We start from the raw sequence: 24,965 nt of genomic DNA, 5'->3' as shown, positions 1-24,965 counted from the left end.
GGTGCTGCTGCCATGTCAGTGGTCACTGGCGGGCCTCTCTTCGGCTGGGCCGACCGAGAGACACCCAGGTTTTGTGTCAGCCTATTTCACTGTGGTAGTTTGGGCCCGTCCATATGCTCGAGCCCATGATCCTACAGCCTAAAGAGTAAATACAGCATTGTCGCAGGGCAAAACCTATTTCCCTGCCGGACTTTCCTAAAATTCCTCTAAAAAAAGACTTTTCTAAAAGAAAATAACATTTCCCTGCCGGATGAACCTTTGTCCAGTGGACCGGCCCAACAAGATATGTGGCTCTTTCTTACTACCTCCTCAACAAAATGTACTCCGTCCTCTTAAAAAAAAAGTACTCCATATGATGTTCTAACTTTGTTCTAAATTCAAATTGGTTTTTTATAAAAAGAGAAATATCCAGTGAAAATTCTCTTTTGGTGCAAACTTTCATTCTAACTCATCCGATTTAAACGTATGGTCTACATGAGAGGTCGGATGAAACCCATCACTTAAAAATATAATAATATCTAATAAGACTATTTGCATTATGGATGTTTATTACTCCCTCCTTCCCTATTAAGTGACTCAAATTTGCCCAAATATGTATGTATCTATATCTAAAAAAACATCTAGATACATGTAATAGAAAGTCACTTAATATGCGACGGAGGAAGTATAAATTAGGTCATAAAGTTAGAACATTTTCGATCGGAAGTATCTTACGAATAATAATAGACGCGGAATGCTAGTTTCGTCGAAATAAGAAAAACGAATATACTAGCAATATAAGAAAACATGGTTTTGTATGTGGATGCCATATGAACAGTTTCCTTTCAGTGACGTACACCTACAGAAGTATTTCACGTCTGCGGAAAAGAAAAGTGGAGTATTTGACAACCTTTTACAGCAACAAGACAAAGGAGCACCAAAAGCCAAAAGGTACAACACATAAAAAAGCCAACGCACGTAACCAGACCGGCGACCGTGGCGACCGTATGACTCGTTATAGACGCGAGACATACGAAACGTACACTATGGTCTATGGGATTTTCTTCACACGTCGGCCGGCGGTGATCCGTCCACGGGGACGGTATGCTTGGACTGGCTGCCCGACGCGGCCCTCCGCCCTCCCTCGCGCAGGCTGTTCTCCGCGAAACGCTCTGTCGCGGCGTTGTACCCTTTCTTCCGCTCCTCCTCGGTCCACTCCGAGCTGTAATACTCCTCCGCCGTGGCCCCCGGCCGCGGCCCGGTGAACATGCCGCCCCACTGCGGGAAGTAGATGAGCGTGATGGGCAGCGTGCACGCGATGATCATGACCCCCATGTACATGATCCCCGTCTCCGTCTTGTACCTGGACCCGTGGAAGAAGATGACCTGCGTCAGCACGGCGCCCACATTTCCCCCGCCGCCGGTCATGCCAGAGATGAGCCCCAGCGACCTCCGCGACACGAACGGCACGATGCCGAAGGTGAGCCCGCACGCGGCCTGCACGAACAGGGAGAAGAGTATCATGACTGCCACGGACGCGCCGAAGGAGTAGTCCACCACGCCGAGCACCACGCAGAGGACGCCGCCGATGGTCTGCACGACCCACAGGCCCCACAGCCTGCCGCGCATGCCGAACCGGGCCGAGAGCCAGTCGGACATGAGCCCGCCGCCCGGGCGCGAGACGATGTTGGCCATCCCGAAGCTGGCGGCGATGAGCCCCGCCGTGTGGAGGTTGACGCCGAAGCGGTCGTAGAAGTACTGCGCCACGATGTTGTCCACGGCGAGCTCCACGCCGAAGCAGTAGCCGTAGGTGAGCGCCAGGATCCAGGCGCGGTAGTTGGTGACCGCGTGGCGCAGCACGTTGCGGAAGCTGTCCCTGTGCATCTCCCCGGTCTTGTGCAGCTTGTGGTAGTTGCCGTCCGGCATGTCCTGCCCGAACGCCAGCACGGCGATGGCCGAGAACGTCTGCATGACGCCCGGGATGAAGAAGGCCACGCGCCACGCCGTGAACCGCGTGCTCCCGATCTTGCGCACGACCTCGAACACCAGCGGCATGATCAGCTGCACGGCGCCGCCGCCGAGGTTGCCCCAGCCCCCGGCCACGCCGTTGGCCAGACCCACCTTGGGCGAGGAGAACATGGAGCTCATCCAGAACTGCGTGGACACGAAGGAGGCCAGGGAGAAGCCCGTGAAGAAGCGCACGAGCAGGAACGACGACGCCGAGTCGATGATGGCCGAGCAGTACACCGCCGGGGTGGTGAGCAGTATGATGGCCGCGGACGCCAGGCGGGGGCCGACCAGGTCGCAGGCCGTGCCCATGGCGAGACGCGCGAACACGGCGCCCGACACCGACGCGATCCCGGCGTTGCCGATGTCCTTGGCCGTGAGCCCCAGATTGTCCCGGATGAGCGGCAGCAGCGGCGGCGCCGCGAAGGTGGACACGAAGCAGCAGAAGAAGGAGAACCACGACAGGTGGAACGCGCTCATGTGCGGCCGCGCGAAGGAGAAGAGCCAGAACTCCGTCGCCTTGTTGTCGGAGTCCACGGGGATCCTGAACTTGGCCTTGGACGGCGCCTCCACATCCATCGCCGCCGGCTTCGACTCCCCCCCCATCTCACTTGCTCGATCCCTTGCTGCAACTGCCGTGTTGGCCAGTAGTACAAGTGTACAACCTCAGCCGGCTGAGGATGATGGATGTATGGGCTCCGGCTCCTACGTGCCAGTAGTACAACCTCAGCCGGGGCGATGAGTTTATATAGTGTGCAGCGGAAGCGCGCGGCGCGGCGTTCGATCTGGGCGCGGCTAGCCCCCGACGGTTCGGAACGGTGAGAGGGCAGCAGGGGAGGAATAAAGATTTCAGCTGGTGATCTTACGGGGTCAGTGGAAGGCCGGCCGGCAACCCAGCGGAGTGCCCGTGCCGCTGCTGTTCTCCGAGGCCGATGCGGGGTTTTGTTGGCGAGCTGATGATGGTACAGTATTGGTGTCTTGTCTTGGTGAGGTGTCGCTGCAAAGGGCGTGCTTGGATTTTGAGGGAAAGGGAGGGCTTGGATTTTGTGTGTAACCTCTGACTTTGGAGGCAGCCTCAGTTTAGTTCCTCGGGGAGTGGAACTGCCTCAGTGACGATCGGAGATCGGAGATGTCTGGTTTCAACGATTTCGGCGTGTGTTCCCTGGACATCGCAACAAGCTCAAGTGCCGCCGTATAGGAAGCATCCATGTTTTTGTTTGGTTCCCCGTTGCCTGCAGCATTACTCTGTTTTTGAAACTTGCTACTACTTCCCTCTTCTCCCCTTGGAAACAAGAGTTTCGAAAGAGCTTGGTTCTTTAGGATAGTATCTTCATTGGTTGACCTGTCACAGCTTTACGTTTGATAAAGATCATGGTGCGGCGTCAAGGACCAATCACAACTAAGATACAGACAAACGACAGCACCATATTTCTTGTTTCCAAAGACGAATTAAAAATCATTCGGAGTATTCGGCAGGAATATGAAATAGTAATATTCCCCCGAATGATTGAAGATCCTCCTTTTTGACACGGGTTGCACGGACGGACAAATAGCTAGGAAACATTCAGGTTTTGGATTTACATAGAACTCAGTCCAGGTACACAGATGCAACCTGACAAACAAGATGAAAATCGAAAATCACCAACCCTGGCATACGTATGACAAACATATAACGCTCCATTCGTACATATCCAATTGACAAGATTTTTGTATACTCATGGGATGCAAAACAACATGGCGTCTGCTGTCGAAATTATTGCACGTCATCTTGTCATGCAGAGAACAAACGTGAAACGTGGAGTACTAAGACGTTTGTCTTCTTGCACTGTACTGAAGATTGTGCTTGTCACAGTATACGGAAGGTAACTGGATTAAAATGTGGAGAAAAGGTTACGGGAGTGCACATGGAGTAATGCCAACTTGCCAAGTGCAAAATTAATCAGATACTAGCCTTTTCTATTTTGTGTTTGTGTACTACAGAAATGGTATGCTAATTGCGGTTATTATTTCTTGAACTAAAAGTCGATGAGGGTGAATGGACTGCCACCAACTTGATCTGATCTTTAGATCAGTGCCGAGAATGGATGGGAGAGCAGATAAAAGTTGTCTCGTCAAATTAGAGATGATGAGGTTATTACATGAATCCGTGGAACAACAATGCATGGAAGTGCCTATTTCCAAGTCGACTTGAAAATTCTTATTTGTAAATAGTACTAATCACAAGCATTGATTAATTATTTATCCACCAAAAATTGATGCCCCATTTTAGAAGTTACTATATGTAAAAAGTGAGGGGAATATCAAGCGCATATGATGGCGGGGAACCACACACTGAGCTTATTACCAAGGAGTGATGTATGGGTGCTGGTTAGCAATAGGCTCCGTAACTACTTTTTTTTTTTGTAAAGGGGGAATTTATTGATCAACAGCACAGTACAGAGGTTAGCCTAAAAGCGCTTAGGCTAGGATGTTTACATAGTTGAATTAAAGGGCAAAGAGAACCTCTATGAGAGCTGTTGATACAAGAGTAGATTGTAGAACATCGTGAGAATTTCCTAACTTTGCAGGCTAGCTGATGAGCTACTGCATTGTTGTCCCTGGGAGTAAAGATTATCTTAGTCTTCAGCATGTCATGAATATTTAGAATTTGATCGACTTGGATTCTGATGTTCCAATGTCCTGGTGCATTGTAGATATCTTTGCTGCTGTTGTGCTGCAAGCCGAAGCAAGAACGTGGATGTCTACCTGAAGACCTGCGAGAAGAAGAGCCGCCAAGAGTGCTCCCATTGCTTCTGCTTGGAGGGCACAAGAAACGGGTGCAGACGAGGCCTGTATCTGCGCTGTCCATCTGGTACAGGGAGCCAGTGAGTCTATGAAGATGCCTAAACCTGCAAGAACTGGAGTATCAGGTTGAGACGACGAAAGACTCCAAGCTGCATCTGAGTTTGAAGCCGGCAAGGGTTGAAACCGGTAAGTGGCTCCGTAACTGCTGATTCCCGCGGATGTATCATGTTTGTTACTTCCTCCGTTACATATTAATTGATTTTTTTTCTGCACCAACAAACCTGATGACTTTATGAGGTTGTGTGCATTTCTAGATACAGAGGCGAACATGTTCTCTTCTGTATAGGGTTTTCCTTGAACAATGGCAACAACTCCTATTAATTTGATTAGGTGTGACATCACACCTAACATATCTTACTCCCACTGTCGTACGATAAACAACCTTTGCTGAAAATTATACAGTATGTCCTAGGAATCCTATCGTAGAATCATTGACTTGGGTTTGCTTGGAATAAACAAGTGGGAAGGAGTGCAGAACCAATACAATTGTATCAAATTCCAGTACTTCTTATGAGATTCAGTGATGCCACTCTTTAACAAAAGAAGAAAAAGGACAAGACAGCTTCCGTAACATCGATGTACCAAATCCTCTTTTGCTAGTTGGCGCGTCACCAAGTTGGAGATCCAAGTACGCTGTCAATTTTTTTTTAAAGTTGGCAATCCAAGTAGGATTCCTCTCCTCGGTTCTCCTACAGTACGTGAGCTTGTGTCACCCACGCCGTTCGTGGAGCACGGAAAGTTCTTGCTCTCGACTTTGGGATCTTCCGTCAGTTCCTCCAAGGCTCTGCTTTTCTGCTTCCCGGCACTAATGTGCTCTGTAGTCTAGATTCAGAGCATTCTGATTCCCGGCCTGTACGGAAGTCAACTGATCCAAGGGCATCCGCCATGGTCTCGCAAGGGCCCGTATCACAATACATGGAGGGTGCCTGATTAACCACGCAGAACAAACCACTAGAACCATGGCATGTTCTACGGACGTATTTGCTGCAGAATGAGTTTTCTTTACCAGGAGTACCACATTGTCAAAAGTAGCAACTCGGTAGGATGGAAATTGGTTCAGGCCGGATATTTCCTAGCCGCGTGCAGGTTAATTGGTTTTTCTCTTGTACATGCGATTCATACTGGTAGGCTAGGCTAGATGGCGACATGAACGGCTCTTGCCAAGTTGTCAAAACTCAAAAGTCTCCCATGGATCTAATTGGATGTTACTTCACGGACCTGACGGGGACGGGGTGGCCTTCAACTCCGACATACCGGCGACCCCAACCGGTGAATGTGGCAACTCGGTGCCCCAATGAGAGCCCCAATTGAAATAGTTTCCCACCAGGCCACCAATCCCTAGCTCTGACTTGCATCACGGCTATGCCCACCAAAAGTTCCCAAAGCATGCATTGGTTCCCTCGGCCTTTGAAGATTCAAGATTCCGTTTCAACATTATTCATACTCGGTATGTGTCAAGTTGAGCAACGACTTTGATATGATATTGATCGATCGATGGGCTGGGCGGGCGGCTAGGCTTCAAGTATTTATGGTGTCTTATTAATACTTTACATAATTAAGTGTGTGACAGGCTGTTAAATCGATATAGTTATCCTCCTGATCGTATTAACAATGCCCATTGGTTGGCGAAGAATAATTCCGAGCTGCACGAAAAAGGTACTGGCACAACAATGTTAATCTCACGGCGCTTACGAACAAGATTTCCTCCGCCCATCTTCTCCACGAGTTCGTTCAAGTTTTTACCCACGTCAACTACTCCCACTTCATGGCACAGCGATGCGCCGGACTCTTTTTTTTAATTTATTTTATCACGGAACCCTTACTTTTGGAACTTGGTTATCAGAAAACCATAATTTTTGAAAAATTTATCACATAATTACATATTTTGTGCTAATCGGTTGTGACAAATCCATAATTTTGGAAATCAAGCATGTTAATCACAAATCTGACTGGTGGGGCCCACACGTCAGCCTCTATAGCCGAAATAAGCTCGTTTTTGCTTGCCCAGTCTGAAACTACCCGATTCGGGCCTGAATGACAAACAAAAGGTCATTAAAGGTTGAATTTTCATGATAATAAATGATAATGTGAGATTATGATTTTACACTATTATTTTCCATCTTTACTCTGATTAAAGTTTAGATTTTGAGCGAGTCGTTTTCTTAATTTGTGAGCTGAGCGATATTTGATTAGTAGATGTTTGGTTCTCTACCCAATTAGTCACTCATGATGTTAATTAGATGTTTGGTTCTCTACCCAATTATTCGCTCATGATGTTAATTAGTACTCCCTCCGTTCCATATTGCCGGTTATGCATTCATTTTGTAGGAAACTGGCAAAATGGTTCCTCAGGAATAATATTGGTTTCCTATGTTTTTTTAAGAAAAATGAACATTAGTCCAACCTCTTTTTTCCATAGGAATGAAATAAAGACAATTCCTTAGAATGGCAATTGCCATCCTATCACAATCCTATGTTTTCCACTTTTTCTATGTTTTGCTTTCTTTTAAACCGAATGAGCCCTCAGGCACAAAAGGATCTTAGGCACCTCTCCGACCCTCGTCTCTCTTCTGTCTCTCTTCTTTAGCTCACGAATCTGCCCATCGACCCATAGATGTTATCCACGGGCTCCACCAATACTGCCCGCACTTTCCGTTGTAATGGCTGTCGCCTGACCGGCATCAGCAGCCAAGAGGACTGCATAGCCATATGCCAACGGGCATGTAGTAGCACACAAGTCCATGAAAACCCACAAATGTCCACGTACCGTGGAGGCTATTGTTTTTTCCTTAAATTAATGTACTTCCTCCGATGCTAAATTGTTGTCGAAATATTACATGTATTTAATGTTTTTTAAGAACAGATACATCCATATTTAGACAAATTTGAGTCAAGAATTTAAAATCAGAGAGAGCATATGTCATGTCTGCAAGTGCACTACAAGACACTGTGCAGCACGCTGGCGACGCTGCCGGTGGTGACGACGCCACCAGTGCTGCTAGAGGTGGTGCTGGTGGAGATGCGGCTGGACGTGGCAATAAGATAGTACAAATGGAAATGAATCGCAAAGAAAAATGTTAACTGCAATGCTTATTTAACTTTTGTACCTCTTAGATTATTGGAATTAAAAAAATCATATACCTCGTCAAGCTACATACGATTTGAAACAAAGCACACGACAAAGGATGGCTCGAAGTAAATTGGAAAACTAAGCATGTCGCAATGCCAAAACAGAAACTAAAACGATGCAGTGTTGATACGTTTGTATGTTGCAGAGATGCTGAAAGCAAACAAAAACAGACTTGAATCTAGACACGCAAGTTCAGAGTTTTAAAAAACTACAGAGCACATGGCAACACTTCGACTGAATCTAGACACTCACTTCATCAAATAGACTAGCACTTTACTCTTTTAAATCTACAAATTTGTGATTTTTGCACAGAGCGCAAATCAATGTACTATCTTTTGAAAAAAAATGTAAGGGTATCTAGAATACACTTATATTTACCCTAGTTTTTTGCAGATTTTTTCGAAACTTGAAAAATATGATTTTCGTTTTTTTTAAAGGCCTCGGGGTAGTCCGGAAGTTAACATCAACTCCTCAACTCTCGGAGTAATTCCAAGAGCCGCGAATCTCCTCCGCGGGCCGCAGCCAGGGGCGGAGGCGCCTCGCTCCCCCAGAATCTCTGGTTCCCCAAGCCCAAAATCCATTTCCCTCTCGCCAACCCAAAAACCCCAACCCTCTCCAACCTCCCCGGTCTCCCCACCGCGCCGAACAACGGCGGCGGCCGCATCGATATCGACTGGATCGAAGTATCCTTCGCCGTCTCCCCAACCCCATCGGCTGCGGCGGAGAGGAAGGGAAAGGCGAAGGGGAAGTGGCTGAGAAGGAGGGAGGTGGCGTTCGACGATGGGCTGTCCGACAACGGTCTGCGGCGGGAGATAGCGCAGATAACGGACGGCGAGCTGCAGGAGCAGATCGCGTCAATCCCCCGCCCTCAATTGCATTGCCTCCTCGTGGAGCGCTACCACTACCGCCGACTCCTGCCGCTGCTCGAGGCCGAGGTGCGGTTCCGGCTGATCGATGTGCGCGCCGCTTCCCCAATCCCATCGGCTGCGTCGGAGGGGAAGGGACAGGCGAAGGGGAAGTGGATGAGGAGGAGGGAGATGGCATTCGATGATGGGCTGTCAGACTACGGTCTGCGGCAGAAGATTGCGCAGATGACGGACGGCGAGCTACGGGAGCAGATAGCGTCAATCCCGCGCCCTCCATTGGATTGCGTCCCCGTGGACCGCCGCCGCTACCGCCGACTCCTGCCGCTGTTCGAGGCCGAGGTGCGGTTTGGGCGCATCGATGCGCGCGCCGCCTCCCCAACCCCATCTGCTGCGGCGGAGGGGAAGGGAAAATCGAAGGGGAAGTGGATAAGGACTGAGTTGTCGAACGATGGTCTGCGGCGGGAGATCGCGCAGATGACGGACGGCAAGCTGCAGGAGCAGATCGTGTCAATCCCCCGCCCTCCATTGGATTGCCTCCTCGTGGACCGCCGACTCCTCCCGCCGCTCGAGGCCGAGGCGCACCTCCAAGGTCTGATAGTGCACTCGTTTTTGACTTGGCTTCCGCCCCTCCAGTCCTCCACGCCCCTCTCGTCGTCTCTGTATCTACAACGTTGTGTTTATGGGCCAAGTATCCGATGAAACCCTCGTTCGGTGCAAATTTCATAAAAAACATGTTTAAAAGTTTTAAAAAATTCTACAAAAATACCATATGTTGGGAGTGAGATGTTTTACAAACCTGCAAAATTTCAACTTCAAAATCAAAAGTATTTGAAAGGAATTAAAAAGAGAAATTTACAATGAATAGTGTCAAACACTGAAAGACCATTATTCATGTAGAATAGTGGTCTTTTTTCGCTGCTACCAAACGAAACGGGGTTTGGACTTGAAATTTTACACATATATAAAACATCACTTTTCTAACATATGTGATTTTTGTGAGAATTTTTTGAAGTCTTTTCGATGGAGTTTTCACAGTTTGCACCGTAGAGGTGGTTTTGATCGGATACTTCGCCGGAAAAAAAAAGATACTCCAGGTATAAGGACTTCACTTGTTTCCCAGCAAGTAAAAACCCAAAATCCAATTTTAAGGGCTGAGAGCGGAAGCAGCTACAACCAAGGCTAACCAACCACTGACCCGGAAAAACTTACGGCCCACTTTCTCTGGCACTCCAGTCCCGTGCTCTTCACCACTACCATCTTGCCGGTTTCTTCTCAGGCACAAAAGGATCTTAATTTATAGGCGCCTCTCCGGCCCTCGTCTCTCTTCTTTAGCTCACGAACCTACACTCCTCCTCTCGTACGTTCCACGAATCGACACACCGATGTTACGACACCTCGCCGCGCTGATCCTCGCCGCCGTCTTGACGGCGTCCACGAGCTCCACCGATGCTGCCCGCGCTTTCCGCTCCAATGGCCGCCGCCTGATCGGCGTCAGCAGCCAAGAGGACTGCATAGCCATATGCCAACAGGTATGCACTAGCACAGGGCCCATGAAAATCCACAAACGCCCACGTACTGTGGAGGCTATTGTTTTTTTTTAACTTAAATGAATAAATGTATATGTGACGTGCGCGTGCAGGTGCACTACAAGACGCTGTGCAGCACGCTGGCGACGCTGCCGGGGGTGACGACGCCGCAGCTGCTGCTGGAGGCGGCGCTGCGGGTGGCGGCGGCGAAGGCGGCGCTGGCGGAGATGCGGCTGGACGTGGCGATGAAGGCCGGGGGCGCGGCCATGGGCAACGCCATGTCGTCGTCGCTGCAGTCGTGCAAGGACAGCTACGCGTCGCTGGTGGACGCGCTGGAGACCTCGCGGGCCACGCTCAGGGACGGCGGCAGGAAAGACGACCTCATGTCGGAGCTCTCGGCGGCCGGCACCTACTCCACCGACTGCCAGGACATCTTCGACGAGCGGCCGGAGCTCAAGTTGCCCATACCCGGCACGCAGCGCCACGTCACCCGCCTGGTCAGCAACTGCATCGACCTGGCTGCCACCATCAAGCAGCCCTGAGAGTGTGTCTGTGCATGCATGCGCGGGCATCCGATCGCGGGCGCTGCATTCATGAACACAATCCTATAGGACTCCGGCCCTATGGACCTGACGGATTATGGCATGTAGTATTGATGTTTTTCACGTTACGTGTATTTTAGTGTACATGGCTATGTATGTAGATTTGTCATCTCAGAGGTGTATTACGTTTCATAGGTATGTTGTGGATAGAGATGAACTGTCTGTAGTTGTGCAAGGAGATTAACAGACCCGAAAGGTTTATGTATTCAGTTATTGAAAATCCTTTTGGACTTCCATTGCTGAGAGAGCATTAGTGGTAGAACAACGTCGATATGTGGAAAGGAAAACGGTGTGTCGTCGCTCAATCAGGAAACCACAGGCACACATGATTGACATCAATCAGGAATTTCGTCGTCGCAGAAGCAGAACCGGCTGCAGCCGCGTTCTCCTTGCCAGCTCCTGGGCGTACATTCGTACCAGCGAGTTTGACCTGAGAAAAGCCCAAGGTCAGGCTTTTACTTTGGACACGCACAGCATGACTGACAAGCTGGCCCTTCTGCAAGAGTATGAAGAATGAAAAATAAGAATTTATAAGGCCCGACGCTTGATAGAAGACTTGGAATGGCTAAGCTCAAGGTCATCAACAGAAGTAGTATGTCAAAACAGAGGACAGTGAAACGATGGTCCACTCGATTTTGTGGCACGAACAAACTGAAACTGCGTTTACAAGGTATGATCAGACAGGAAGGACCAAAAGATCAAATCTGATTTTGCATGTATAACAGAACTTAAAATAGCTCCAACTATTGTCATTTCCTATTCTGGCCCCACCATGATGTAATGTACGGTAGAAGCACCACAGATATATTGATAAAATGCTTCTTTCAAATCAGCTCACAATTTGTGTGGTACAAAAGGGAAAAACTAGTTTGGCACCAAGAGAAATAAATCATAATAATACAAGTTAGCACAAAAAGAAAACAGTATTTTTTCTTCAAAACTTTTGCTTGATGTGTAACTTGCGATAACCATAGTAAATAACACTAGCAGGATGAACAAGCCAAAAAAAAAAAATGCATGGTAGAGCTTTTTGGGAGAAGACTTCCATGTCAATGTCCCAATGTTTCTATACGATGTAACGAGCAAGAACTATGTATCTCCAGATCTTCGCAGCTTCATTGGTGTCTTGTAGCAGATCACACCAGAGAAAACTCATAGAAGTCGCAGTTCGTATTCACCAGCCATTGTGATGTATCTAACCCAAGGAAGCGCCTGGTATCCACTCTTTTCAATAATCTTAAGATAGCGAACCTATATACAAAAATGACATAATTTTAACATGAGATGCCAGAAAAGTTGTACTAAATGAGCGACACTTATTATGGATCGGAGGGAGTACAATAGTATGAATGATAGCATAAGATGCCAGAAAACAAATACAATAGTACAAATGATAGCATAACAAATTCACGACAACAGTTCTATCTGATTACCTGGATACCTGATACAGTGAAATATGGTATCTCAAATTTCACTCGTATCGGCGCCTTCTTTTCAGGGCCCCCTTCTTCCGCAGCTATACTTGGTAGACTAAATTCTGCTCTGCACATGTATTCCTAAGAGAGCAGGTTCAAGATATTAACACAAGTCAAAATTTCAAAGTAGCAACATCGCAACACAGAAGCCATGGATTCATTTGGATTGGTCAGAACACTCACCTTGCCACCAGGAAATGATTTTATTTTCCAGACCATTGCATCTCGCTCAGGTGCATATGTAGCAGAACCCATTGAAGTTCTTATATTTGGGTTCGTGGCATCTGAAGGAACAGGTACCTCAATTTCAACATTTGTTGCTGTGCTGCAAATGTAGAAGAAAAAACCATGACTTTACAAAACGTCCCAGTGTAAAACAAGCAAAATGCTTTTGTTAAAGACGGACCTTCTTTCCTTAAATTGACTTCTTGCCTTAACCATGAATTCTATCCGACTTCTTGAATGTTTTTCAACTTGGGCTTCCACCCAGATAAGAGGTTTTACCTAAAGAGGATTACAAAAATGGTCAGACATGTGAAAATAGAATAAATAAATGGAATTTCAAGTGTATGTGAAGTCTCTCATAGTTGTAAACCACAAGTACGACCTGAGTGCTAAGCCTGTATGTCATTAGATCAAAAGCTCCATCCGGAGGTATGAAGGATATGGTCCTATCATTCTCAAATCTAGCCAACCGTACACACCTAGCAGCAACATTGAGAAAGGTCATGCTCAAGTTCAGATGTAAGAGACTTGATGGAAAAAGAAGCTAATACTCTTGCTTACTGATGAAATTTGATATCATCAAGATCTATTGCTTTCCCTTTAGTTGCTCGCCCCTGAGCCTCTAAAAGAACCTTGTCATTTAACCCAAGTTTGCATTCGGGCATTCCACTGTTACAAAATATCTAAGTATTAGTGGGGTTACGTATGTACATCTCAACACAAGGAAAACATAAATGACAAATACATTTAGATGGCAGAAAAGCTTGTAAGGAAAATAATACTCCCTCCGTTTCATAATTCTTGTCTCAAATTTGCCCAAAAATGGATGTATCTATTCCTAAAAAGTGTCCAGATACATGTAAGATTTCGACAAGAATTATGGAACGGAGGGAGTAGAAAGCAACAAATTCTGGCAACCTGGCTATAAACCACCATCATTTCTGTTATCTTAATTTCAAAATGAGCCTTGATATTCCAGCTATGACACACATTTTGTAACAGAATACATAGCAAGCATCAAATAACTGAAACTGCCATGTGAAGCCAATATTAATGTTAAAGAGTGTAAACGAATGATTTCCAACCACTCTTTGAGAGAGTTGGAGCTTGAATTGCAGGATGGAAAGGCAAGAACCTCTCTAGGGCAGGACGAGCCACTCTAGCCAAATCAGTCCCATCCTCTATTTACAACCTACCATATGACAGTCCTCCAAATACCAAAACGGGTTGCCAAGAATACAATGCTGAACTTGCAAATGGAGGGAATTCCCTTGTCAATTTGAGCACTATCTGCAGACTATGTGCTCTTGGGGGCCTGGGAGTGCTAGACTTGACGAAATTTTGATGAGTTTTGTGTTTAAGGTGGCCATGGTATCACTGGACAGATCAAGACAGACCATGGCACGGGACTCAGTTACCGTGCAATGCAGCAGACATGGAGTTGTTTAGGGCCTCCACGGTTATCAGAGCGGGAACGGAGAGAGGACATGTTTTGGCATGACAATTTGCTACAAGGAGGCGCTTTAAAGTCAATATTTCCGCTGCTGCACAAACTGGCTACAAGAGAAAAGAGGACGGTCACTACTGAAATGAAAGATAGTAACTGGATTCGATGCCTTGCCAAAGTGAGCACAATGCAGGAGCTCGTGCAATTCCTCCAGTTTTGGGGCACACTGTTTCAGGTCCAGCTGCATCCACATGCAGATACTATCACTTGGACATGGATTGAAAAAGGGCAATGCTCAGCAAGATCTGCATACAGGATGCAATTCAGTGGCAGTTTTGTGGCTTTCAAACCAGATAAAATATGGAAAGTTGCCAATGAAGAATGAACCAAAGGTGCTGCCTCCTTGCCTGGCTGGTACTTCGTAACCGTGCCCTTACAGCTGACGTGATGGCCAAAAGAAGATGGCCACACGATCCAGTTTGCAAGCTATGTCAAGGAGCTCCTGAAACAGCTCATCATCTTTGCGTTAAATGCCCTTTTGTGGAAGCAGTTTCTACCTTGGTGGCAAGGTGGAAATGGTTTAGCCACAGCATCAATGTCAGCTAGCTTAGCCAAGCCGGGCGGATTGGTGGAGCAAAATCATAGCAGCAGTAGCATAAGAAGAGAAACACAGTTGCAGTGGAAAATTACTCTTCATCTGGTGGCATGTTTGGAGAGGAACATAACAGGAGAATATTTGGGAGGGCAAGCTGCTCGATGCAACAGCAGTGGCTTTCATGGCATAAGAAGATATCTCAAAGTGATGTTTGGCCATGGTGCCAACACAAAGTAGCACAAACCCTATAACTGAGTACTTGGTCAAAAAAACAACCTATAACTGAGTAGTGGCCTTTTTGTTTGGGGTTCTAGGTTCTCGTCCCCCCTTCAAACATGACCTTTTCTTGTATATAAAAACTCTGATCCTCTTGATAAAAAGGCAGCAGTCCTGCCATCTTCTTCAATACAAAGGGTGTACACAAATGTTTCGGTTAGTCTTCAGTTTCATCTCACTTTATCGTTAAAAGACCTCTTGACAGAATACAGAAATTATCAACCTGACAAATACCAGTGTAGTATACTCATCTTTCGGTGCCATATCTGGCACATTTTCAAGCCTTCTTTATTGCTAGTAATTATGTACTGACTGTTGGCATTAACCTGTTTTATGATTACCAGAGATGTAGCAGTCCCAGTTCTACCATAACTTGCTTTGGGTTTATTATGGTACAAACCAACATATGCAAACTCCAAATTGTAAGACCCACAGTGTAAAGGAACACATTTACTTTGGGTAAACTAGTTTCAAGACCAATACTTCTAGTATAATCATCTTTCAGTATCGCATTGGCACATCTTCCAGCTTCCTAGTTTCATAGTGATTACTCAGTAACTTTGAAGTAGCATGCATACGAGGATTCGGAAACGGTGATACAGAAATGGGGACAAGGATACATGATTTTCCAAAAACCATATGTACATAGTTTCTGAAAAGCAATACAACAAATAAGCAATAGCAGAGGGGATGAGGCTTAAGTATTAGAGAGGACGGGGGCCTTGCTCCCAGCCATACTGACTCTAAATGAGACTGAGTGAGCCCACTGTTGGTACTTAGTCTTGATTCCATGCCATTGCCATGTCTCTATCTTCCCTGTTAAAAAAAACAACAAACTACAAACGTATGGCCCCCTGAAAGGCAACGTGTCAAGCTGACCTGCTAGGCCCTGCCTGCTCTCCTCCTTATCGCTTCCCATGCTTCTGTTACCCACCTTGTCTCTATTTCCCCTTTCTCTTTCTTATTTCTCAAAGCATCTGACTCCTCTATCCCACAACTGCTGCCAGACATTGCCAACCCTCCTCCCTCTCGTTTTCTAGGCGCAGGGCATTGGTCATATCCCAGTCGTGTCGTAACAGTATCCCAGACGTCTGCCCATTTATTTTATTTTTTTGGCAAAAACAGGATACTAGGAGATACGAGTATCCCGGTGTGTCCCCTCGTATCCCTGTATCAGACACGTCCAGCACAGGGACACGACTGCATCTGACGTATAGGTGCTTTGAACACTAACTTGTTTTATGATCACCAAACCAAAGATATAGCATTCCCTTTTTTTTGCGCATAAAGATATAGCATTCCCAGTTCAAACATAACTTTGTTATTATTATGGAACAAACCAACAGAAAGATCAATTTACCCCTAATTCTTAAGGTCCACAGTGGAGAGGAAAACATTCACTTTAGGTAAACTAAGGAGTTCCACGACTAATGGCATATATTAAGTACAACATTGTTCTGAAACTCAAATAATCTGGATTAAGACTGAAACATCACACAAAGATAGCTTAACTTTGGATGAGTTCCCTTATGGTAAGAGTTGCATGAAACTCGTCTATCTAAACAGACAATTAATGTATTATGTATACTATTTATTACAAGAACTGTGCCACACAGAAAAGATGAAGAGCCTACTAGGATGGACTTTCTGCAGGCTTTCGAGAGCAAAGTCTGTTTATTGAGGGACTAGGTTTTATAAACAGAAATTTACAAAGTTGTGTTGAAAATCAGTATACAGGAGGAACCCATGATAGACATGGCAATTTTTCATTGACTTCAGTTTATCATCTCACTAAGAGATAGATTCCTACGTGAGCACTAAAAGCCCAAGTATACCAGCATGCGGTATCAATCCAATAACTATATTTCCGGAACACCTCAAGACTGAGAGTCAAGCTAAAAATCTGCTATAGTGGGCAAACAAATATGCACCTACTTCACTTAGGTTGCCACTCAAACCGTTTAACCATCTGATATATTGAATTCTAAAAGGGCACGAAAGTAGGCCCGGCTATTTCGCTTAACTATAAGATTCCATGTAAGCTATCTTTAGTCTTTAGCAATGCAACTATATTGAATTACTCAACAGAAGCATTTCAGAATTCAGACTATCATAATGCTAGTTCCACAAATGGTATTGCAAATTCACCTCAAATATGTTCGCATTTTCAGTGCCCCAACAACATCTGATCTCACAATCTGCCCATTGCTGTTAACAAGGATGTTAACACTCTCCACTACATCCAAGAACACCTGGGAAAACAGAGGTTTAGTAGTTTGTCAAATACCATCAAAAGGCAGACAACATTAAAAGCGCAAGCAAGAATAAATCAACTTACTTCGTTCTTCTTGTACCGAATCCCCTCACTCCGCCATGAGACAGCATTCGTTACAGCCATTGGTGGCCTCTGTGTGACCTCCATCCTGTATGCGTCTGTCTTGATGAACTCGCTCAAGATCTTCGCCTCAGTGTATTGAGGGTAGCCAAAATCCATCATCTCATCAAGCAACTCATACTACAGATAGAAGATACAGAAAAAAGCACTCATCAAATCACAGGAATTGCCAGCAAACTGGCATATCCATGCCCTCCCATCCTGATCCCCGTCACAAACACTTACATACCACAACAACGAAGTTATCTCTCAGCGATTCCTCCTCCAATTCCTCGAAATAGTGCTTGAACACCTATACACACATGTGCGCACAAAGTACATGAACAAATCAGGCGCTAAAATGCTCGACGTGCCGCTGTGAAGATGACACGATTCATACATCAACGACGCGATGGAGGAAGAGGAGAATGCTGGCGGCGTTGCAGTTCTGGCGGGAGGCGGTGAGGAGGAAGACATTGTTATGCTGAATAAACATGTAGGTGACGCCAGCGTCATCGTACACCACCGGCGAGTGCGCCTCCGCATCCCCCTGCCCGATCACACCAGCTTAGCGGAAAATCGCAGCAAGGATCTTAATAATACTACAATAGTGAAGTTAAGGATCGTAAGGGCTTGGTCGCTACCTCCTTGTCGAGGAGTTTGGTGAAGAAGCGCTCGGCCTGGACGGCGGTGACGTCGCCGCGGAAGTCGCGCCAGACGAGGACGCGACCCTTGATGTCCAGCAGGAACAGCGCCGACACTGCGCCCGCCATCGGCGCGCAGCGCGGTGGGATCTCGCTGGCTCGCCGGATCTGGATTGTCCTGCCTATCGACGGACGGCGGACATGCGGGGTGTGGCTGCGGCCGGCCGCGGGGATGGGGCTTGCCGGATCTCGTCTTCAGCGCCGGCGCAGCCGTGCTCCCGTCGGTGAGAGGGGTTCGCGCGGATCGAGGTTCGGGTGCGGGGATCGTGGGGAGGTCGGAAATGGAGGGGGTGACGAGAGGCAGCCGGGAAGGGTCCGGGTGGTTTTCCTCTGTTCCACTGCACGGTGAGACCCGGATGCTGCCCTTGCCCGTCTCGGCCTCGCTCCTCTGGTATGGTGCTCTGCCTCTTTTGCCCGGTGGACCGTGGACGTGGAGGTCCTCGTGGGCTATGGATCTGAAAATTTTCGCTCAAGCGAACGACGACGGACTGCCGGATTTCTTGTTTTCTTCCTTCCAAAAAATGGAATTTTACCAATTTCTACAAGTTCTGTCTACCGTCATATTTGTATGCTGCCAGCTTTGAAAAACAAAATGCCCGTACATCTAAGCCCATGAGGTGGTGGACATTAATAAGAAAAACAAATTAGAGTTGGTAAAGACTAAAGATATTTGTATGCTACCAGCTTTGAAAAACAGTTATCAGATTGCCGGTACCTAGGATTTTGGAGACATGGCAGTCTCCTAGGCGATCATGAGCCACTCATAGCGGGTGGACGCTGATGATGAACAACCCTAGTGGCCACAAATCTTTCCCTGCCTCTAACATGCGAGTTGTTCATGGTTGTGGGGAGATTGGGGAGGATAATCTCTTCTCTATCGGTGCCATGCTAGCTAGGAAGAAGATGGAGGGATTACGCAAGGTCTGTGTGAGTGGTGTGTGAGTGGCACTGGTGTGAATTATGTTCTCCTGTACAGGGATCTCAACCTCAAATTGCGGAACGGCAGAGTTTGACGGATCTACGTCTTGCTTGTCGCTAGGGTTAACTCTACCGGCGTGTTAGACTGAAGAAAGAGATTGTTTCCCATGAAAACATAATTGGTTTGTTATGAACGCGACAAGCAAAAACGAAGAATGAAGAAGAAATCACAGCACAAGGACACACAAATTTAACGTGGAAAACCCTCTCAAACAACGAGAGGGAAAAACCACGGGCACCAGCCAGCGAAACTTCACTATATGGGAGTGTTTACAATGCCAAGGAGATTTCACGAACTCAACTTGTGCGAACTCTACCCAAAACGGCGGCATACAAGGGGTATATATAGCAGGAGCATTAGGTCAACTCAGATCCGTAACGGGCACACCAGAAGTTCCGGTTGGAGGCCGGAAGTTTCGCTTATTCTTGAATATCCGGAAGTTCCGCAACAAGTTCCGCAATTTCCTGAAAAGTAACAGAGAGCACCCGGAGGTTCGGCCGGAACTTCCGAAGCTTGGAATGGCCGGAAGTTGGGCCGGAACTTCCGGCCCCTGGAAATTTGGAACACAAACTAACAAACTCCACCTTGAGACAAATTTCTCCTTATAGCAAATTCCTCCTTGTAGCATGAATCAACAACTCCTGAAACAAACAAAGAACACTTTCGGCGCCAACAACCACTAGGGGCTAAACAATTATACCAACTAAGCTTGATCATAGCTCAAACTTAGCAATAGGAACAGGCTTTGTCATCATATCAGCAGGATTATCATGAGTGTTGATCTTGCATACCTTCAATTTACCTTGTGCAACAACGTCGCGAACAAAATGGTACTTGACATCAATGTGCTTGGTTCTCTCATGGAGCAGCATCTGAGCCTTAGTAAGGTAAATAGCACTTTGACTGTCACAAAACAGGTTAATGCAAGAAACATCTTGATAAAGCTCAGCATATAAACCCTTCAACCAAACAGATTCTTTGCAAGCTTCAGCAATAGCCATATATTCTGCTTCGGTTGTAGATTGAGCAACAACTGATTGCAGTGTTGCCTTCCAACTCATAGCACATCCACCTACCGTGAACACATAGCCTGTGAGGGATCACCTCTTATCCAAGTCGGCAACAAAATCTGAATCCACATAGCCAGTGAGTCCCTCATCAGTCTTGCCAAACTTTAAGCAAGCATTGGATGTGCACGGAGGTACCTGAAAATCCACTGAACAGCTTTCCAATGTTCTTTACCGGGATTAGCCATGTAACGACTGACCAAACTCATAGCATATGATAAATCAGGACGTGAACAAATCATGGCATACATCAAGAAACCAACAGCACTTTCTCAATGTAACTTTGCTGACTAACAAATAGCAAGCTAGATTTTCTGTCCCTTTTAATTTCCATACTTAGGATTTTCTTAGCAGCACTAAGATCCTTCATTTCAAATTCACTACTTAGTTGTGCCTTCAAAGTAGTGATTACTTTCATGCTCTTGGCAGCACTTAACATATCATCAACATATAACAGCAAGTATATAGGTGATCCATCAATAAATTTAATGTAGACACAACTGTCATACTGAGATCTACTAAAACCACGTGAGATCATAAATGAATCAAACCTTTTATACCACTGTCTAGGAGATTGCTTCAAACCATAAAGGAACTTCTTCAACTTACACACAAACTCATTTTTACCAGGAACTATAAACCCTTCAGGTTAGTCCATGTATATTTCCTTCTCAAGCTCTCCATGCAAAAATGCAGTCTTCACATCTCACTGCTCAAGCTCAAGATCATACATAGCAACAATACCAAAGAAAATACGGATGGAACTATACTTCACCACTGGAGAGAACACATCATTGTAATCAATACCTGATATTTGACTGAAACATTTTGCCACTAACTTTGTCTTAAACCTCATAGGCTCATTAGGAGACAAACCCTCCTTTTTCTTGAAAATCTATTTGCAGTGAACGGCCTTTTTTTGTTTAGGCAAGGGCACAACATCCCATGTATCATTCTTCTCAACAGATTGCATCTCCTCTTGCATGGCAGACAACCACTTCACACGGTTGCCGGAAACAACAGTTTCATTATATGTGGCCAGTTCACTATCATGCTCCACTTGTTCTGCACAACTCAAAGCATAATAAACAAGATCACACTCTTTAATTAAACGTGGGCGAGGACCTTTATTTCTCTTCGGACGGTCAGCTGCAATAGACCGTGTGGGTTGTTGCCAAACAGGCAATGAGGGTGGAACAATATCATCATTATTATCATCATTGTTCCCATCATCATTACCATGATCAACCTGAGCATCATCGTTGTTAACAATTTCATCAACGTGCTCCATCTGCACTTTAAGTCTCTCCTCTTCAATGCGAGAGGCATCAATGGACAAAGTATCATGATACATAACTTTTTCATTAAAGACAACATTCCTGCTCAGCAAAATCTTTTTAGTTTCAGGATTCCACAACCTGAAAGCTTTAACTCCAGAACCATAGCCAAGAAAAATGCACTTAACAGCTCTAGGCTCTAGCTTTCCATTATCAACATGAGCATATGCGGTGCAACTGAAAACTCTCGACTGTGAATAATCAGCAAGTTTACCAGACCATACCTCAATGGGAGTTTTTTTGTCAAGTGGAATAGAAGGTGGCCTGTTTATGAGATAGCATGCGGTGGAAGCTGCCTCAGCTCATAAACGCCTACCCAAACCTGCATTGGACAGCATGCAACGGGCCCTTGATATGATGGTTCTATTCATGCGTTCAGCCACGCCATTTTGCTGTGGAGTACGGCCAACCGTGTAGTGCCTAACCACACCATCATTGCTGCAAAACTCCTCAAACTCATCAGAAATAAATTCACCACCATTATCAGTACGCAAAATTTTTACTTTCCTTTCAGTTTGCTTTTCAACCATACCTTTCCACTTCTTAAAAGCACCAAAGACATCAGACTTGTGTTTCAGAAAATAAGGCCAAACTTTTCTTGAATAATCATCAATAATGGTAAGCATGTAATTAGCACCACCAATAGAAGTCTTACGGGAGGGTCCCCAAACATCAGCATGCACATAATCTAATATGCCTTTGGTGGTATGAACGGAAGAAACAAATTTAACCCTTTTGTGCTTACCATAAACGCAGTGCTCACAAAACTCAAGTTTACTCAAGTTGCAGCCATTGATCAGCTCTCTCTTGACCAACTCTGCCATCCCATGTTCACTCATATGCTCAAGACGCATATGTCACAGATTCATTTTTGCACAATCATCAGAATCATTAGGTGTAATGGCAGCAGCAAAACCAGGCAAAGTGCTACCTCTAAGAACATATATTTTGGCAGAATTCATATCACCTATCATGTGAATGAGAGAACTTCTAGATACCTTCAAAAGTCTACGCCCTCCAGCGTACTTGTACCCGTCACAATCCATGGTACTAAGTGAGATCAAATTTCTTGCCATACTTGGTATGTGCTTCACCTCTTTCAACGTGCGTGTCATGCCATCATGGGTCTTGATCTGAACGGACCCAACGCCAACAATATGACAAGGATTGTCATTGCCCACACGCACAAAATTTCCAGTCTGCACAGACTCATAAGAACTGAACCAATCATTGTTACAACAAATATGAAAAGAACATGCTGTATCAAGAATCCATTCATCATCACGGGAAGCACAAGCAGCAAGAACAGCGAGGCAATCACCCTCAGAGTTGTCGGTAGAAACGACAGCGGCCTTACCAGTACCATCGGACTTATCTTTCGGTTTGTAGGTACCGTTCCTTTTCTCCTTGTTCTGCAGTTTATAACAATCTTCAATGACATGATTATTTTTCTTACAATACCTGCAGAACTTATCTTTTCCACGGGACTTTGAACAAGCTTTTCCGTTCCGGCTCTTATCTCCGTTGCCGTAGTTGTTATTCCTCTGCTCGGTCCTGCCACGAACCTGCAGAGCTTCTGCCTTTGACGACGACCCATCGGTCTGCATCATAGACTTCATCTTTTCTTTCTGTCTAAGTACTTCTAAAACCTCATTAAGGGTTAGAGAGTCATGGCTATAAAGAATTGAATCGCGGAAATTTGTATAGGAACTAGGCAACGAGCATAAGAGTAAGATGGCTAAATCCTCATCATCATACTTAACCTCCAAAGCTTGCAAGTCAGAAACTATCTCTCGAAAAACAGTTATATGAGATATTACCGATCCACCTTCTTGCAGCTTATGGGTGAACAACTTCATCTTTACATGCATCTTACTGGTTAGATCTTTAGACATGCAGATCGATTCCAGTTTCAGCCACAAGGCTGCTGCGGATTTCTCCTCCAACACTTCCTGCAAAATATTATTGGACAGATGAAGTTGAATCAAAGACAAAGCCTTACGATTTTTTCGTTTCTCTTCGGCAGTCCACTCCTTTTCATCCTTCTTGCCGAAGGAATCAAGCGCTTCATCCAGATCTGAAGTTTGGGCGACAATCGCCCGCATCTTCACTTGCCACAACGAGAATCGTGTGGTGTAGTCCAGCCACGGCAGATCGAACTTCAAGGTAGACATGTCGCAAACCTTAAGCGGAACCTAGGGTTCTGATACCACTTGTTATGAACGCGACAAGTAAGAACGAAGAACGAAGAAGAAATCATAGCACAAGGACACACGGATTTAACGTGGAAAAACCTCTCAAACAACGAGAGGGAAAACCACGGGCGCCAGCCAGCGAAACTTCACTATATGGGAGTGTTTACAATGCCAGGGAGATTTCACGAACTCAACTCGTGCGAACTCTACCCAAAACGGCGGCATATAAGGAGTATATATAGCAGGAGCATTAGGGCAACTCAGATCCGTAACGGGCACACCGGAAGTTCCGATTGGAGGCCAGAAGTTCTGCTTATTCTTGAATATCCGGAAGTTCCGCAACAAGTTCCGCAATTTCCCGAAAAGTAACAGAAAGCACCCGGAGGTTCGGCCGGAAGTGGGGCCGAAACTTCCGAAGCCTGAAATGGCCGGAAGTTGGGCCGGAACTTCCGGCCCCTGGGAATTTGGAACACAAACCAACATGGTTCTCTATGAGATCCGCCATGGATCCCAATGCACGTTTATCAAGATCAACAAGACATAAGGCTCGGACAGGAAGATGATCCATGAAGAATATCCACATCGGGCACCGTACGAGCAAGTATGACCTAATGCAGTAATTTCCTGTTGTTCTGCATGTAGGGTGAGGATGGAAGCTTTTGTCGGATATAAAGAGGGCGTTGGAAAATCTAGCTGCTCTTGGTACCTACCTAGTGTCGAGATTTACAGATGTGGAGACTAGTGCGTTTGCACGGCTCGATTTCGTGTATTGATGTTGTTTGCAACCTGGTGCCCTGGTGGTACTAGAGAGGAATTGTGTGTCATGGCGGGCATCGATGCAGGGTATGAAAGTCGCCGGGTCGTGGTGTTCGTCAAGGAAATGCTTTTGGGTACTGGGCGGCCGGCGAATGAGCGCTATTTCCCTCCCGTCCGTCCGCGAGGCGCCTAGGCAGTCCCAGTTTCTCTCTCTGTTGCGTGAGTGCGCTCGTTGTGGATAGCCGAAACCGTTGGATTACAACGAAGGATCGATACGAGGGGGCAAGGCGGCACTGGATCTCTGTCCGTGTTCAAGAGATCGCAACTTGAACTTATTAATAAGTAATATAACGACCGTAGGAAAGCACAAACAACCAAAATCCAAACTGCTACTCTGTGGTTCAATGGAAATGTACCACATGTGTTCTTCGGCAGCACAACATTTTTTTAAGGTACTTTGATATATGCAACTGCAATTCTTACAAATTCGAAAAATATCAATGCAATTCTCATCTTTCAAAAAATGTCAGCGCAGTAGCATGTTTCAACCCATTGTAGTGACATTTTTCGAATACACAGTA

General features: G+C 46.0%; 3 protein-coding genes and 1 long non-coding RNA gene across 4 annotated transcripts; 1 reads left to right on the top strand and 3 right to left on the bottom strand.

The window, feature by feature from the left end:
- Window positions 1-777: 777 nt before the first annotated feature.
- On the bottom strand, window positions 778-3,175 carry LOC100835409 (high-affinity nitrate transporter 2.3). Its single transcript, XM_003569589.4, has one exon. The coding sequence runs from the start codon at window positions 2,590-2,592 to the stop codon at window positions 1,045-1,047; it is 1,548 nt and encodes a 515-aa protein (XP_003569637.1). The 5' UTR covers window positions 2,593-3,175; the 3' UTR covers window positions 778-1,044.
- Window positions 3,176-10,061: 6,886 nt separating this feature from the next.
- LOC100845383 lies at window positions 10,062-11,176 on the top strand. The gene is made up of 2 exons (XM_003566987.4): window positions 10,062-10,355; window positions 10,466-11,176. The coding sequence occupies exons 1-2, from the start codon at window positions 10,209-10,211 to the stop codon at window positions 10,892-10,894; spliced, it is 576 nt and encodes a 191-aa protein (XP_003567035.1). The 5' UTR covers window positions 10,062-10,208; the 3' UTR covers window positions 10,895-11,176.
- A 551-nt stretch (window positions 11,177-11,727) lies between these two features.
- LOC100835103 (AP-1 complex subunit mu-2) lies at window positions 11,728-18,507 on the bottom strand. The gene is made up of 11 exons (XM_003569588.4): window positions 17,991-18,507; window positions 17,747-17,896; window positions 17,597-17,659; window positions 17,311-17,487; window positions 17,121-17,224; window positions 13,216-13,323; window positions 13,037-13,133; window positions 12,836-12,933; window positions 12,613-12,754; window positions 12,388-12,510; window positions 11,728-12,205 (listed from the first exon to the last, which is right to left on the bottom strand). Exons 1-11 carry the CDS (start codon window positions 18,117-18,119, stop codon window positions 12,107-12,109), a joined length of 1,290 nt encoding a protein of 429 aa, XP_003569636.1. The 5' UTR covers window positions 18,120-18,507; the 3' UTR covers window positions 11,728-12,106.
- On the bottom strand, window positions 13,324-17,114 carry LOC112271003. Its single transcript, XR_002963758.1, has 2 exons — window positions 14,259-17,114; window positions 13,324-14,162 (listed from the first exon to the last, which is right to left on the bottom strand). It is a non-coding gene; the product is annotated as an uncharacterized LOC112271003 (long non-coding RNA).
- Window positions 18,508-24,965: the final 6,458 nt, after the last annotated feature.

The sequence above is a fragment of the Brachypodium distachyon genome, chromosome 2 (assembly GCF_000005505.3).
Source record: "Brachypodium distachyon strain Bd21 chromosome 2, Brachypodium_distachyon_v3.0, whole genome shotgun sequence".
NCBI classification, from domain to species: domain Eukaryota; kingdom Viridiplantae; phylum Streptophyta; class Magnoliopsida; order Poales; family Poaceae; genus Brachypodium; species Brachypodium distachyon.
This window is presented reverse-complemented; position numbering and strand designations above follow the sequence as displayed.

What these genes read in the sequence shown, in the direction of transcription:
- LOC100835409 (XM_003569589.4), bottom strand. Translation starts at nt 2,592, where the DNA reads ATGGGGGGGGAGTCGAAGCCGGCGGCGATGGATGTGGAGGCGCCGTCC.
- LOC100845383 (XM_003566987.4), top strand. Translation starts at nt 10,209, where the DNA reads ATGTTACGACACCTCGCCGCGCTGATCCTCGCCGCCGTCTTGACGGCG. An exon ending in GCATAGCCATATGCCAACAG is followed by an intron (nt 10,356 to 10,465) that starts GTATGCACTAGC and finishes GTGCGCGTGCAG; the next exon opens with GTGCACTACAAGACGCTGTG.
- LOC100835103 (XM_003569588.4), bottom strand. Translation starts at nt 18,119, where the DNA reads ATGGCGGGCGCAGTGTCGGCGCTGTTCCTGCTGGACATCAAGGGTCGC. An exon ending in GATGATATCAAATTTCATCA is followed by an intron (nt 13,134 to 13,215) that starts GTAAGCAAGAGT and finishes TGTTGCTGCTAG; the next exon opens with GTGTGTACGGTTGGCTAGAT. An exon ending in TCACTGTATCAGGTATCCAG is followed by an intron (nt 12,206 to 12,387) that starts GTAATCAGATAG and finishes TTTTGTATATAG; the next exon opens with GTTCGCTATCTTAAGATTAT.